Source organism: Macadamia integrifolia, chromosome 2 (assembly GCF_013358625.1).
Source record: "Macadamia integrifolia cultivar HAES 741 chromosome 2, SCU_Mint_v3, whole genome shotgun sequence".
Taxonomy (NCBI): domain Eukaryota; kingdom Viridiplantae; phylum Streptophyta; class Magnoliopsida; order Proteales; family Proteaceae; genus Macadamia; species Macadamia integrifolia.
The window spans coordinates 7,121,085-7,137,261 of record NC_056558.1 but is presented as its reverse complement, the minus strand read 5'-3'; the positions used below and the strand labels follow the sequence as shown (position 1 = coordinate 7,137,261).

General features: G+C 37.0%; 1 protein-coding gene across 3 annotated transcripts in view; it reads right to left on the bottom strand.

Annotated features, from left to right (window-relative positions):
- Positions 1 to 14,232, bottom strand: part of LOC122062231 (calmodulin-binding transcription activator 1-like) — a 33,633-nt gene extending 19,401 nt beyond the window's left edge. For 2 of the 3 annotated variants that reach the window (XM_042625896.1, XM_042625898.1), the window contains exons 1-9: positions 14,107 to 14,212; positions 13,785 to 13,944; positions 10,673 to 10,792; positions 8,508 to 8,623; positions 8,183 to 8,271; positions 3,767 to 3,809; positions 2,059 to 2,236; positions 1,731 to 1,856; positions 1,320 to 1,630 (exon numbers count right to left, since the gene is read on the bottom strand). In XM_042625896.1, the coding sequence (XP_042481830.1) occupies positions 1,320 to 1,630; positions 1,731 to 1,856; positions 2,059 to 2,236; positions 3,767 to 3,809; positions 8,183 to 8,271; positions 8,508 to 8,623; positions 10,673 to 10,792; positions 13,785 to 13,824 (1,023 nt within the window). In that variant the 5' untranslated portion in view covers positions 13,825 to 13,944; positions 14,107 to 14,212. Of the gene's footprint in view, positions 1 to 1,319; positions 1,631 to 1,730; positions 1,857 to 2,058; positions 2,237 to 3,766; positions 3,810 to 8,182; positions 8,272 to 8,507; positions 8,624 to 10,672; positions 10,793 to 13,784; positions 13,945 to 14,106 lie in introns of all 3 variants that reach the window. The other variant, XM_042625897.1, reaches the window with a different exon arrangement.
- Between the last annotated feature and the right edge of the window lie 1,945 nt (positions 14,233 to 16,177).

Here is a 16,177-nt window from a genome sequence, read left to right as displayed (position 1 = left end):
GAACAAAATGTCAAATTTTGGCAAAATAACTCGGTTTAGACATGAAGTGAAGTGAAATGAAATCCTATGTGGAACAGAGGGAAGTCCAGAGTTTGGAAAAATTTTGACTCATTTTAGCGAAAACTTGAGCTTTCATCCCTTTCGCCAGAGAATTCCAAAACTGCTAGAAAACCTCAATTTTTTTTTTTTTTTTTTTTTAGGGGGCGGGGGGGTTTGGGGAATCTTCCATTTTGTTGCTGAATCAAAACTTGGTGCTCAATTGTGAAGTGTGGAGCATCACTTCAACATTTGGGCAGGTTTGACCCAACATTTTACCAAATTTCAAATTTCCCACTTGTAGGGCTGGCTATGGTGGACTTTGAGAGATTCTTCAGGCAAAGGATGACATGGCCGTCATATTTCATAGGATGCAAAGCAAAACTACCAAGTTGGAGTTCTTTTTTTTTTTTTCACAATCTAATGATTCAAACATGTGTAGTACATGCTTAAATATGCAACCCCTGAAGTTTCAGAGAAGTTTTGACCACCGAAATGACCACTTCAAAATTTTCACCAAAATGGACCAATTTTTGGTGGGATTTTGATCATTTCACCAAACATTTTGATTTCGGTGGGGGTTGAAATCCCACTGAAATTCAAAACTTATAACCTTGCCAAAATCCTTTCCCACCTCCAAACAAAACCCTTAGTCTTGTCAGTCATCACTCCCGTTTTCTTCTCAAAGATTCCTTTCGAAGGGCTGTTGATCTGTCAATCCCAACTCCAGTGTTGAATACATAAACCACTAAAGTATTATAACTGCATTAGCAGAACCAAGGCTAAGTTCCATGATCCCACCATTCTGAATAATGTAACTCACAGAATGACCACCAGGATCGTCTTCATATTCCAGCTTCATTTCAACCAACCCCCCCAACACCCCCCCCCACAAAAAAAAAAAAAAATACCCTGTCCAAAGTTCTTCCCAGCCGTGGGATGCTAATTGAACCCCAACAACGGGCCCTGATTCTAGCCTATCTCACCTATGTGCATGTTTCTTGCTGTTTGTTTATGTTTCTCTCTCTCCCCAATTTATAAAAGATGTGCACCGTGGATATGACCACATGATGCATATCTCCTCTTTCAGATCTCAGTTTATGAAGAACAAAAAATAATGTACAGGAAATAGTAATTACACTATGCCAGGAAAATGTTCAGAAAATAATAACTACACTCTGCCAGCTATAGCGATCATCATATGCTGGTAAAGGTGCTAATTATGATGATACAGAAAGTAAAGGCATAATATTGATATATCGAACAAAGGAACAACTGTATACCTGCCATTTTTCTTGGCCCTGTGATTGACCTAATATTTCTTGTTTACACTCATCTGCTAAAAGCTGGCCTAGTATAACATTTTCTTGTTTAGAGATAACTCCCATTGCGGCAGACTGTGTTGCAGAAACAGATGGCTGGACAGGGACAACTGGAATTCCCACTGTACAATGTTCCAGAACATCTTCCCAGGATGTGATGTCAAGCTGTTTGGGCTCAAATGTTGACCCGAACTTAGCATCATTACTATCTCTAAACTGGGCAAGTGGGAAATCTAGTTCAGTAATGTCCAGCTGCTTTCCTTGACAATCATCTGGCAAAAGCAGCCAATATATTATCATGTTAATATATCATCCCCTATCCACCCAAAACATACACAAATATGTAGAAAGAAATGAAGTAGAATTTGCTACTTGGAAATGGAACCGGAAAATAAGAGTCCAAGAGCCCAGCTTCCATCTTATTCATCACAGGCCTGTCCTCTGACTTTTGTGGCTCAAAAAAAGAGTGGTATCTGGAACTAGCTTGGTGGTTATCCGCTGCAAAAAATTGCCCTTGCTATAAAATAGGGTTTAATGTTGAATACATGAATAAAAAATCTAAATTGATCAACATCATTAATAATCCTCCCCCTATCATCAATTCTCTCAATGAGATTCTCCCTCTCCCCCCCCCCCCAAAAGGAAAAAAAGTTTGAGAAAATCAAAGGGTAGAAGTAAGAGCATGAAGAAACAAATATACCAGATTCAGCATCTTCAAATTCTGAGGTCTGGTTGCTGTTAAGGCTTGTGGAATCTGTAGTTTGTGAAGGCACTTGAGTATGATTAGTGAGAAAACGAGAAGATGCAGGACTGCTCATCTGGGAGCTCGGTACAACTTCTTCAAATTCTCTGATCCGGCCAAAGGTTGATTTGGTTCCCTGAAGAGTACATCTTCTACAATCAGCACTACAGAAGCACATTCTCAAACAAAAAGAAAATAACATTGAACATAAATATTGTCTATTAATACTCAAGCTTGATTTCTGTGTGTCAACAAAACCTGATTTTGAACAACAGTTAATACATCTTCAAAAATCAATGCAGCACTGCCAATCAGGTTGCCAGAGTAACATGCCTAGTAACAATATTGGCTACCCTCAACATATTTTAAATCTTTTGTTAGGCTCACAGCTAGTTCAGAAATTTTCCATTCAAATTCTTGATTATTGTAAAGGGAAAGCATCCCTATGGTCTCAATATTCAGGGACCTCGCGGTTGAAGGTGATCACAGACATACCACCAGAAGACACGTTGGAGACAAGAAAAATCTATGACCATAATACCTGGATTGAAGAGTTCAAACCACGGATCTAGGAAGGTCATAAGTTACAGCCATAGAAATACATTTGAAAGGCTTGGTTCTCTCTTAGATTTTGTTTGCATAGCCCAACTACATTGATATTATTTTAGACCTATCATTCTTATCCAAGTCCTGTTAGGCATGCAAGACGGAATCTAGAAGCTGCTTGCAACACCAAGTTCCTAAATGAATTCTTCATTCAGATTTTCAGATTTCTTTCATCTTTTTTAGTCTTTTTCATAGTGAATTTAGGATTATTTGTCCCATTGTCTTAGTATGTAACCATAGTCTTACACAGCCCCCATGTAGGCGCCTATCTAACAATCCACCATTTTTAAGCATGCGGAGGGTTGATCTAGAACATTTTCCATTGGATAGATAGAGCACCCTTTGGATCATCGGCATGTCAAATTCCGTAGCCTATCTCAACCATGGCCCAGCAGCTAGTGGAAAATTTCCATGTATTTTCATACGTCAAATCAGTGAAGGACTGATTGATTCAACCCATTAGATAAATAGGGAACCATGTGGATTTGCTATTCGCCAAATTTTAAAGCATAATCTAATCTAATGTCCACCATGTAGAAATCTTTTCTCCAGCCATCTAAATCTTGACAAAAACTGACAAGTTGAGTATGAGTCTATGACATGTGATTAGCTCCACAGCAGAAGCTTACAGAGAGTGGAGTGGACAGCTCATCTTCTTAATAAACCCTAATCTCATGAGATAAACAAGCAAAAGAGCTAACAACCTATATACCCTACCACTACCAATACCACAGCTAGTAACCATAGGCATGGTTGGTACATGCAAGAATGCACACTAGTCCTACTCCTACAGCCACCATAATCAAACAAGTAATATTTCATGACAGCAGAAGAGTAAACTAACTGTGACTCAAAGGGGGGGGGGGGACAATATGATTATAGAAATAGTTAAAAACACTTGGGTCGAGGCCATTGAAAAAAAATTCCAAACAACTTCAGCCGACAAATTATCATATTTGGATGTAAAAGACAAAACAGATGACCAAGGGTACCAAAAGAAGTAACTAAAAAGAAATAAAGGAAAGGAAAGGTAAGGAAAAGAAATTAATAAACTTCTAACCTTAACTTCTTGGTAGTGTACAAGAACAATATGCATGAAGTCCCTGCAGCAATTAAAAATTAAATAAGAAATTAAAAAGGATACAGTACAACAACAAATCTTTCACATAACAAAAAGAAGTCAGAAAACCAACACATGCAAGTAGACTGGTGTTTAATACATTCCAGATATTCATGCTCGGAAAATCTGTCAGCCTCAACAACTAAAAATATCACCAGACAAGTCAAAGTAATATAATAGTAATCATGTGAACAAAAAGTTAAAGTTGAAAAACTGAATACAACTCATAAAAGTTCTAGGGCAGTTCAGGAAATATTGTAAAATGAAGAATTTGTTCAGTACTTTCCAATTTTTTTAATTTCCACCTTTAATTGGTCTGAACATCAGTACGTCCCAAAGAACTCCAAATTACATGACCGATAAATACATACATACAAATTCAACTTCGCAATTAATTCATTGGGTCCACCATTCATTCTTGGGAGAAAGCATCATAACACAGAATAGCCTCCATCTATGATACATGGAACATAATTTTAAGTTTTATCCAATGAAGAATAACTTATTACATCTATACAATAGCCTCTGGGAAAGTTCATTTACACTCCGTTTGCAAGAGAAATTGATCTTCTTATGAATCCATCCAGTATCTCCTATCTATGCTAAGAAGGAATATTGTAGAGAATACTAGAAAAGTGTATTTTATTTTACTTGAGCATTTGAAGTAGAAAGAGACCTCATACTTATTTCCATGAGAATAATAGGAGCATGAAGAGAAAAATAATAAACATAAACATCATTCTTGACCTTCTGTCCTCTCACTGGTTGAAGCCATTATGTCTTGCTTGCACTGCTTTGAAGACATGTCTGGCCTCCGTGTAAACCACCAGAAATCTCTTCTGTTCTTGGCTTGTGTCTCTGAAGCTGACAAGCTCAGCCTGAAGATCACTTTGGGATTCACCTTAGGCTGCCTCCTGGTAAAGTACTTGGGCCTTTGATTCTCTCTAAGTTGTCATCTTCCCACTGCTCCCCTATCCTGGATCTCATGCACAAGAGGCTACAATTATGGAAGGGTAAGCTCCATACCTAGTTACCTACACTGGCCAACTTGATTGGAATATTCGCCCCCCCCCCAAATCTATCATCAAGAAGCTCGAATCCCTAATATGTCCATTCCTCTAGAAACGCGATGATCTGGAAGTTGGCTTCCAAAAATAAAAGCATCTAGGTTGACTAAGTCTAGTCTAGAATCCTCCATAATGACCCTCCATTTGGAATTCCCCCTCTCCTCCAGACGCTTCACGGGTTTGGAAGAAGATTCTAAAATACAGATTTTTTGCCTCCAGGGTCATTAAATCGCTTATTGAAGATGGCACCCCCTCAGGATCCTCATCCTCTTTGTTCGTGACAGACCCAAATATAGCTCTAGCTTTGACAGGCTAGCCATGGTCTTGGGTGTTCTTTGCTTCAATAGCTGGATCCCTTCAACTCCCCACACTTCCCCTTTTGGCCCTTTCGGCCCTTTCGGCCCTTTCGGGAAGTCTTGGATGCTTTTTTGGCCATCACTAGAAGGCCTAAGTTAAGAAGGATAAAGTAAGTAATTATCATATTAAAGCTGTGACAAGCTCCAAGAAAGTTTGAGGTAGTATGGCTATGTTCAACGAAGGCTTGAGGACGCCCTAGTAAGGAGTGATCTGATTCCAACTGAAGGAGCTGAAAAAGCTAGGGACAAGCCTAAAATGACCATAGGAGAAATTGTGAGGAATGGCATGCATAGTCTCAGTCTTGTCCCAAGTATGACCTCAGATTGAGCCTATCGGAAGGCAAGGATCCATGCATAGTTGTTACAGAGCCAAGGCAAACCATGGCGTTGAAGGGATGTTTAAGTGCTCAGGCGACAAGCAACCACCTTAAGGCTAATAAGGGGATTAAGGCGACCAAGTGTTATTTTTTATTTCCCTCTTTTATAACATTATTCAGTATGCTACATATACCTTGTATCATTAAAAATCAACAATAAGCCATATCAAGTCATCAAAAATAACATTAAGCCACATCAAATAATCAAAAATCAGCATGAAGTCACATTATAAAAATTCAACATTTAGAGAAATGTTCTTGTTCTATAATGAGTTTGACTAGTCAAATGATTTTATTTTTACATGAGACATTTTGTATTAGGTACAACACAAAACCAACTTTCCAACAACTCTAAAATTACTTAAATCTGAGTTTTAATGACAAATTTATGTTCCAATCAAAATTATTTTAAAGTGCGTGAATACTGTTAAAATTGCTTAAATGAAAATAATTGTGAATATCAAAACAAAAGATCATTTTACCAGACATTGGTTTTTAGCAATTTTTACTATGATAAGATTTATGAAATTTTCAGAAATGAGAAAACCCCAGCATTTGAAAGTTGAAAATCACTCATACAATCAAAAATTCAGTGTTTGATCTTGGACTGGGGGTTGGCACTTTATTCTTTTAGAATTTGATTTTTAAACTACTTTAATTGGATTCAAATAGGGGGTATTTTCTTATTTATTAATAATATCTTAAGTACTTAAATGATAGTTGCCATAAATAAGTGTTGCGCCTTGCAGTAAGGCGATAGTCACCCAGACTCCATCTAGGCTGCCTGGACGCCTTGACAACTATGAATCCTTGTAGCCGACCCCATTCAGCTGAGATTCTCCTAACCTACTGGGTTGCGCCTCTTTCCTCCTACATCATTCCCCCCCTTTTAATGTTTGGGCCTCAATTTCCCTACTTTGTGCCAACCCCATTAAGTTGGGATAAGGCTGAGTTTGTTGATTAGAAGGCCCAAAAGAATGGTGATCTTGTTGTCTAGATGACTTCCTCCTCTGGCAAGTTCTCCTCCAAGTCCACTTGGGACGTCATCTGTTCTTGAGGCCCCATGATTCCTTAGTGCAAAATTGTTTGGTTCAAGAATCACACCCTACCATAGCTTCACTACCTGGCGAGCCCTCTCCCATTTCCTGCCTATGCAGCCTTTCCTCATCTAGAGGCAAATTGCAGCTTCTCCTTTATGCTGCCTTTGTTGAAACCAAAGTTTTAAAGTATCGGTATCGAGTATCGTATTGGAAGGATGATTTTAAAAGATGTGTCGTATCGTATTAAAGAGATACAAGATACGCTAGATACATATGGAAATGCTTAAAATATATACAAAATACAATGTTGAAGCATGAAACATTATATATAAATGATATGTAAAATATATTATAGATAGGACCGGGAACAAAGTACAACAAGATTAGGCATTTATTGATTATATATAAAGGATTAGGTTTCTTACATGTACTAAGACTATTTTTTTGGGGTATCGTGTCGATACCTTAAAGATACGATATGTAATAATTTGTATCGGTGGATACGGAACGACCGAAGGATACTTAATACCTTGGTTGAAAATCCTATGAAAATGTTTACCACCTCTTCTTCGCTTGCCCTTCTCCTGCACAGTTTGGAAATGCCTTGTCACCAAATGTTGGCCCCAAAGAAGGATCCTTCAATTTGACAACGAATGGAATTGGGGGAATATTAGCCTTTCCGGCAGATCTAATTATGACACAATGGGTAAGCCAGCTTTTTAGGGCCACCATCTACAATATCTGAACAGAGCAACTTTAGATGATGGATTTCCAAAGCCAGATCCTTCCATCAGATTTGGAACACTATCTCGTTCGACATTCGAAGCAAGTTATCTGTGGTCTCCTCCCGATGTATTGACACCACAAAGAACAGACTCATCCTTTTTCTTTGTACCAGCCTAGTGCCCCTCCTTGCTGAAGGTCCGGGATCTACTTTGTATTTTCTCTTTCCTTCTCCCAGCCTTTATAGTGGTTTTGCAATTTTTCCTCTTTCATAATATGTTTCTTATTCACCCAAAAAAAGGTCAATTCAAAATATTCACCTTTATGAAATGAAGTATACATGTTAAAGTTGGTGTATTAATCAATATTAGTTAAATCTTAACTCAACCCAATCTAGGAAAGCCTTCCAACAACTTTGGTAGGCCACTGGAAAACCTACTCTGAAATTTCATTCAATCTAAAGAAAATATCTCCCATCAAACCATAAGTTCTCACTTTTCTTATACTGACACAAGTTCTTTTTCTCCCTCCCCTGGTCCTTACAGAGCCATCAACTTGCACACACCAATCCTTCAAACTCATGCAGTTATTAATCTTCACAGCATTTGACCAAATCTCCATCAAATTTTCATAATTTTGTCGACCGTTGGCACTACTAATGAAGTTATTCTACTCTGAAACAAAAAGCATGCAATATACGCCTTACCTTTACAATAGCAAGGACCAAGGAGCATATGTACACGTTAAAATGCTTTTGATAAGAAACTGAAATGTAATTTTTTTCCATACTCACTCTTCGAGCATCCAGTAACTGCGTCTTTGAAAATTTTCATTCTCTTCTCCATGGGCATAGTAGCAGTGTAACACATCAACACTTCCAGCCTAAAGTTGTTAAAGGATAATCAGTCATATAATTTGCAAGATACTAAAAAATATTTAAATATAAAAATTCTCTAATAGAGAAGAATGAATCATATATACAGAAGTCCATTCAAATGGACAAAGATCTGGTATACAACAGCCAATTTGGGTGTTTCTAGTATCTTCTACCATTGTTACAAAAATTCCTTTCCAAATACATGTGCCCATGAGATAAAATCATCCCTCTTTTTCCCTACCTTTAACCTCTCATGAGCTTCCTTCACAGTCTTTCCATCTTTCTTCTTCCGCCAGTTATGGCCATCCTTCCTGAAGTATCTCAACACCTTCCGATCAAAAAGAAAAAGCGAACCACCTACAAGAAATTACATGTCAAGCCAAGAGAATTAAACTATTTAGAACAGAAGAAGTCACAAATTAAAAAATGACTCATAGTAGAGAGAATGAATAAATAATCCGATGCACAAACAAGCCAGTACAAACTCAATTTCTTCAAGAAAATAATCTTATACCAAGTAATGAACAGCCAAATTTTAGTGTTTGAAGAATTCAAAGGAAATAATAAATGCTCCTCACTTTCTGCTGGCAAATAAATGAAGTGGAGCTAAAGAAAATATCTCTATGCTTAAATCTTGAAGGTGGCCACAAATTAGTGGGCAGGGATTCTGTCAAGACATTGTACAATTAGATATGTTTTTGGTGATTCTAACTTGTGTTTGTTTGTGAAAAATCCAAATCTTACAGGTTTACCAAATAAACCCTCTAAAGCTCCAAAATGAGCAAGAAGGATGCCTAAGCAAGTGGATGATGTGTTGACAAGCTAGACCAGGGTGGAAGATCATCAAGCTTGATCAACATGTGCGGCATGAAGTGTAACACATTGAAGATCAACACATTTCAGTAAGCCCATGTGCGGCATGAGGTGCCACAACAAATTTGAAGATCATAGCCACCTCAGTAATTCCATTAGTGGCATGAAGATTGAGATGCTGAATTGAAGAGCAAAGCTTCACTTCAGTAAAGACCAATTAAGAATGCACCAAGAGCTCCACACGATAAATGTCAACATTGGAGTATTGAAGACTTAGGAATAAATAAACTGTTTCGAAGTATATTCCCCAACACAAAAAAAAATGCCCTTTTCTGGTGGGAACAATTTTATATTGTAATTCCTAAGTCATAAAGTGATTCTCACATAGGCTCTTGGACCCATTGGAGTTAGTCTTCTAAGTCACTCAAAGGACCTTAGTTGGTATCGAACCAATATCAAACACAGGAAATCAGTACTTACAATGCAAGAGAAGAAGAGAGAGAGAGAGAGAGAGAGACGCAAGTATGGAAAGAAAACCAGGCTCGAGGTTATTACAATCAGTCAAACCATGAGAATAAAATATTATATTATATATATAGCACTAATGTCAGATTTACAAGAATATCCTTGACGCTAAACATACTTTTTTTTTTTTTTTGGCTAAAAGGTCATTTGTATTAAGAAGAAAAATAGAGAAAAATGAATGTACAAGCTGGAATCTAAAGAATACCAGAGACTAAAACAACATGAAGGGAGAAACTCCGAAATCACTACCCCACCTTTGGCATGGCCATCAGCAGGGGAGGAGACCCACTACTTCACCAAAGATAAAATTAACAGAAATGAAATCTTGACCTTTCAGCATCCACCCTAAGTTCAGCCTGAATAGAACTAGTACTACTAAACATAACATAAAGCACGACTAAGCCCAGAAATATATACCCAAAACACCCCTGGGGTAGAAATAACATAATAGAACACTCTTAACAAACCCCCCCCCCCAAAAAAAAAACATTATCTATACTTTGTTTAGAAAAAGTAACAGCAGTTTGTCAACAGAAGTGCTCCATCGACGGGTGGAAATTGCCAAACAAACGCCAAATATGTGTCATACCCAAACCTTTGGGAACAATAAAAAAAATTTAACGACAATGATTCAGTATAAGGCCTCTCAGTCGTTTCATTCATCTATCACAGTCGTTTCATTCATCTATCAATGAATAAGTGCATGAACTATGAGATTCTTCTTCTGCATAGAGTTGCAGATGTGCATATACTAAGTAATTAATCAAGGGACCAGCCCTAACCCTATAAAGACATGAGGAAACAAATTATAGGTTTGTGAACCATATATTCTTTGTCAGCATAGGGTTGAGCCAGCTGGCTTCTTTTGTAGCGGGGGAATGGCAATTCTTCCATTCTCCTTGGTTTTTCTTTGACTTATCAAAACAAATAGGTCAATTAACACTGAGGAGCTCATATCTATATTTAGTGAAAAGTATTCCCCAAAAATAAATACTAATAATAAATCATGAAACAAACAAAATATATATATATATATATTCTGATGATAACTGTGGAAATGGATCATACTAGGAGGCTTATTTGGAGGCTCTGGTGCAATACAAAAATTCCGGTAATTTCGAAGAATTTCACAAATTTCAGCAGGCCGCAACCATCGGTTTTGTGCTTCCAATAGTATCTGCTCTATATCTGCAAATGCAACAGTAGACAATCATAACTAAGTTAATATCTCAACAAATAAACTTAAAGGGATGACACAGCAATTCCTGGTGTTGACTTGCTCTGAAACTATTTCAGAAGTATGAATATATTTAACATGTGCATACCTTCACTTTATTTAAAGAATAGAAAACAAAACAAAACAAAGAATAGAAGAAAAATAAGTGAAACAAAGAGAAATAAATTATAAATAAAAAAATCTACATCTCTCTTTTCCTGGTCAGCTACTTCAAGGGAGAAGCCTCCTACAAGAGAATATCGTAGCCACAGAATCCACCAGTTTTTTCTACAAACACAATTCAAAGTATTGAGATTTGACATCCTCATGAACAAATGCTGATGATAAAATCCACTGCCACAACAATCCCCACTTTTCTTTTCTTTTTTTCCGAAATATAGAAAAATAAAGGAGTCAAACACAAGACCAGCCCAAAATAAATAAATAAAAAAATTTAAAAAAAAATTAAAAAAAAAAATTAAAAAATTAAGAAAGAACCAGGGGCTGAAACCAAAGGAACAGGTATATAAGAAAGATAAAAGGAAAAAGCCCCATTGATTTCCTTCCTTCTCTTGTACTTTGCACTTGAGAACCATGTATAATACCTCCATTAGAGAGTAGTGACAGTCTATGAAAAGAGCAACCCAGTGCATGAGGCTCCCGCTACTGCAGGGTCTGAGAGGGGCAAGTGTATTTACCCAAAAAAAAAAAAAATTCCTTTGCTCTAGACAGTAGAAAGAAAGTAGAAAGAAAAAGACTGAATCATCACACTTTCTACAAAATGATGGAGGACAATTCAGTAGAAAGACAAAGACTGAATTATCACACTTTCTATAAAAAGATGGAGGACAATATTTCTCAAAGCGTACACCTTTGAGTCCTCACAACAAAACACCTCCGGATGAATACATCCCCTTACACAATCACCATACAAGAAATTCAAATAAAGGAACCAAAGCAAACACTTGCATTGTTAATGCCTTGTACCTGGAAGGAAGGCAATTTTCTTGTCAGGAAATTGACTTGTAAAGGGAGGCTGATTAAGGAAGTTGATTAGGAAGAGGTAAATGGCAGAGGTATGTAGGGAAAACAATTAGGAGGAATTCCCCCTTTAGGTGAATTTTATGGTGCAGGGCTGAGCCACAGTCGAGAATATGGTACTGATTTTGTTTTATGTTTGTTTTTCTCTTAATTTTGAGTTGAGACAGTATGTTTGAATTTTGCTAGCTTTGTGTTCTAGTAGTTGCTGTAGTGCTGTTTCTGGTCTTCTCAATCATTACTTGGAACAAGTTTATGGTGTTCCAATTTTGATGTAGTTCTATGTTCTGATCCATTCACCCTAGTTCTTTATTTGGTTTTCCAAACATGAGTAATTTCTACTTCTGGTGGTATTCTCTAAGTATTCTTGAACCTTCATTTTTTTGGAAGTCCATAGCCATATGTTTGCTTGATTTTGGTGCCATTCAAAGGGTTATTCGCTTACCTTCTCAACAAACCGAGATTGTAAAATTAAACTGACTTGGGAAAGCCAATGTCACAATACTGGCAGGTTTTGGAGGATTCAACTTCAATTCCTGGATAGGCATGCTAAGATGCTTGGATCTCAAGGAATATCTACTTCTACAGAGATCAACAAATTTCTTTGCTGATGATTAAGTAAAGGGTGGGGCAGATATTTCATTTCACTGGATAATGCAATCAGTGAATTCCTCAGCCAACAATTGAGCTATGAATGAAGTTTTAAGTCATCATATATGTGAAACAATTAACATACAATGTTTTTATCTGTATGAATGTGAGTAACTTCATGTATCTATATCATCTGCTCTATCTTATTATTGCACTTTTTTCCCTATCAATCTTAAATGTCAGTTGCTTAGACTAGCCATGCAGAACTAACTGCAGAAATAAGTTGAAGAAGATGAAACTTATATGAGTTGAAAAATATGATGTTATCTCCAATTAAGGACTCAAAATCATGTAGTTAGCACCAAGTCATGCATGCTGCAGTACCTCTTATTCATTCATTGCCTGTGGACACTGTCAATTATCATGTATTGAAACCTAGTAACGAGTATCATTGTTATAGCCAATGAAATGGTTGTTTTATCCATGAGGAACTGCCAAGATATTTGCTAGTGCACGCATGCTTGTCTCTAACTAAAGATACACTCACAATTTGGCAAATTGGTTTGGAGCTCCTCATTGCAGTAAATCCATCATGGACTGCAAGTGCCTTTACACCCTGAACAATATGAGAATGTCGGGGAGAATTCCAGCTTAAAGGCACTAAAATGTTGGCCATGGTTACTAATAAGTACTTTTGCTTTCTGACAGAGAAGTGACCCAGACGCTCATTTAAATTACAGCAACCAAACTTATATTCAAGTTTGATGTTAGTCCTTTTATCCCATGACTGATAGAATAACATTGAGATCAATTATTGCATCCAATAGAAAAAATCTGCAGCACATCTTTCAGTCTTATTCTAACTCAGATCTTTGCCAAAATTGTTTTCAACTTGAACATCCCATCAGCAATCTACTTATACCCCTCAAGAACTTCGACTCGTTCCCATGTAGTAGTCGTTTCAGTTCCAACTAGTGTGTGAGATAACGTTGCATTCTACCAAGAATCACCTTCATACTCGTTTTCCCTCACAACGTATTTGCTTTCTCCCATCCCAATCTCATCAATTGTAAGGATTGCTTTCCAAAACGGTAACTATCTGTGTCGATAGCCGTTTTTTCAGAAACAAAAATCCCTAAGTAAAATCTAGTGTATTCCCCTTTTCATTTATCCTCTTCGCTACAGAGAAGAATAGAACCAAAAAATTAACTCTAACTACTAACCACATCCAATCCACCGCAATTGAGGATGTTAAACTAAAAGAATAACAAAACAAATCCAATAAAAACTTAAATATTAACGGCAAAACCTGCAAAATTAGCTTTCGATACTGACCTAACTGATTACCCAAACCGTAACGCCTACTATCCGCCATGATCGAACTGATTCGAAGCTCTCGAGTTGGATCTCAACTCCCTGGAAAAATCCTCGTAAGAAATGAATCAACAGATAAATCCTCCTTTCACTTTCGCCAATAAATTAAATCGATATACTTCTGAATCACGAAACATGGACGACCATCAGTTGAATTCAACAACTAAGACAACATGATCAAACTGAAGCAGAGTCAAAGACCGAAAATCCAATTTTTACTCAGGATAGTATCTGTTCGTAAATCGATCTCAGAGAAACGAAGAGGAGGGAGAGAGGAACTTACAGAGGAAAGTGTAAGCAGCCGCCCTTGAATGGAATTCGCAGGAAACAAAAACCAAAGCAGATATCAACATGACATACTCATGCGGTCACGCCGGACTCGAAATGCGGGAGCTCGCTTAAATAACTCCCCGAGTCACTCTCTTAAAGAGCGTGTCAGAACGAAATAGCTTTACGAGTTAGAGTTCAGCCGTTGATAAGATATCCAACGGCTTCGACTTTCTACGTAGACTGTCATCCCCGCCCGATCGTTTCCTTTTACTTTAATTTTTGTCCTACCCGGCACTACACATTATCAGTAAAATGTTTAGATCTAACGGTTGAGATCTATTACTTATATGTCACATCAATTTGACTATGTATATTATCACCAACGCGCTTACACGGGTGATGCCAAACTTTGACTGACCCTTTGGCGCCCCTCCCGCAGGCTCCCGATATCTTCTTACGAAAGATCCTAAGCCACATTTAATTAATGTGGGGCCCAGATAAGGTCAGGGACCCACCTTTCAGTGGGTCCGACCTGACCAGATGGCTCCAACGACGGACTGAAAATTTGACAATCAAGATTCGCTCATGTGCGTGGCGCCAAAATTTCAATCGAAAATGCAAACTTTACACCGGCGTCTTTTACTGCTACCCAGCTGGCAGCCAATCAAATGAAATAGAGATGAATATTTTTGAAAATACTAAAATTTGATAATGTATTTGTGAAAAAGGGTTGGTGAATTATTTCATTTAATTGGTTATTAATATCAATCAGGTTGTAATAACGTCACTACAACTAAGGCAATAGTCAAAAATTTTTTTCTTGACATGACTTTCACGGTTTTAAGGATTGAAATTTTGGATTGATGGAATTGATAACTTGAATAGGAATAGATGGAATCTCTGAATCAGTCATCTTTCAGATTGGATTTGAAATTGGAATTAAATCGATTCCCAATTCTTATTGATCTAGAGCAGTCGATTCATGCTTGATTTTTGGGACTCAGGTTAATTTTGATTGATTCAAATTTCAATAGGAATTGATTGAGGCTGATCTTGTTTTTTATTCACATGGTTGAACCTTAGTCCCATTGGAAAAAGGCATGGGTGACCCAACTATCGTGCTATGTGAATTGGTGATGAGATAATTGTGACCATTAGATATCAAGAGAATGCTCTTAGTTGACTATTTGTCAATATTCAAATACTTAAAATTCAATTATATGTACTCTTATTTATCTTCATGCTCTCAGTTGACTATTTGTCAATTTTCAAATACTTAAAATTCAATTATATGTACTCTTATTTATCTTCATGCATATTTTTGGTAGGTAACGCATAGTCATGCACTCGTTTAGTATTCTTGGATTTTCACTAGTGTTATTTGACAACTTGACCATATTCGACAACTTGACCAATTTCAATTGAAATAAAATTATATCTCTTTCTAAAATTTCAGTCATGCCCGACTATCGCCCATTGGTCCTACGGAAGCATTGCTTGCCGTACGGGGGCTTATCCTTGGGGCTATGATCACTACCACGGAACAACCTTTTTTCATTACTAAAAAAAAATCTATTATGCGGTACAAATATGTGGATTATGTACAAAATAGTCAATGAATATGCATGCCTATCCATTAAAATTTTTCTCATTATTTCTATTTCTCGTCACCATTATTTTATATTCTTACAAAAATGGTCAACATGTAAAATCATTTAGCTTATCTAAATTGTTGTAGTTTTACTACTTTGAGCTTCTCTTTCTATGGGATAAAGAGAGATGGCTGTTCTTAACTTCATAGAGACCATATTTCAAAGCTTGCTTGCGCACTGCTTAAATTAACATGTCACATCTTACGCTTACACAACCCCTGAAATTGGAGATAAAATAAAAAGAATTTAAATTTTTCATACTTGTGGTTAAGGAAGAATTCTTCGACCAATGAGTGTCTATGTGATGAGATGAGTATCGTGAATAGAGGGTGTCTTTTGACTTAAAGCAATAATAATGATCATGGATGGATGAGTAAACTATCACACCAGGTTAAAGAAAATTTTCTTTAAAAAAAAAAATAGTTATACAAT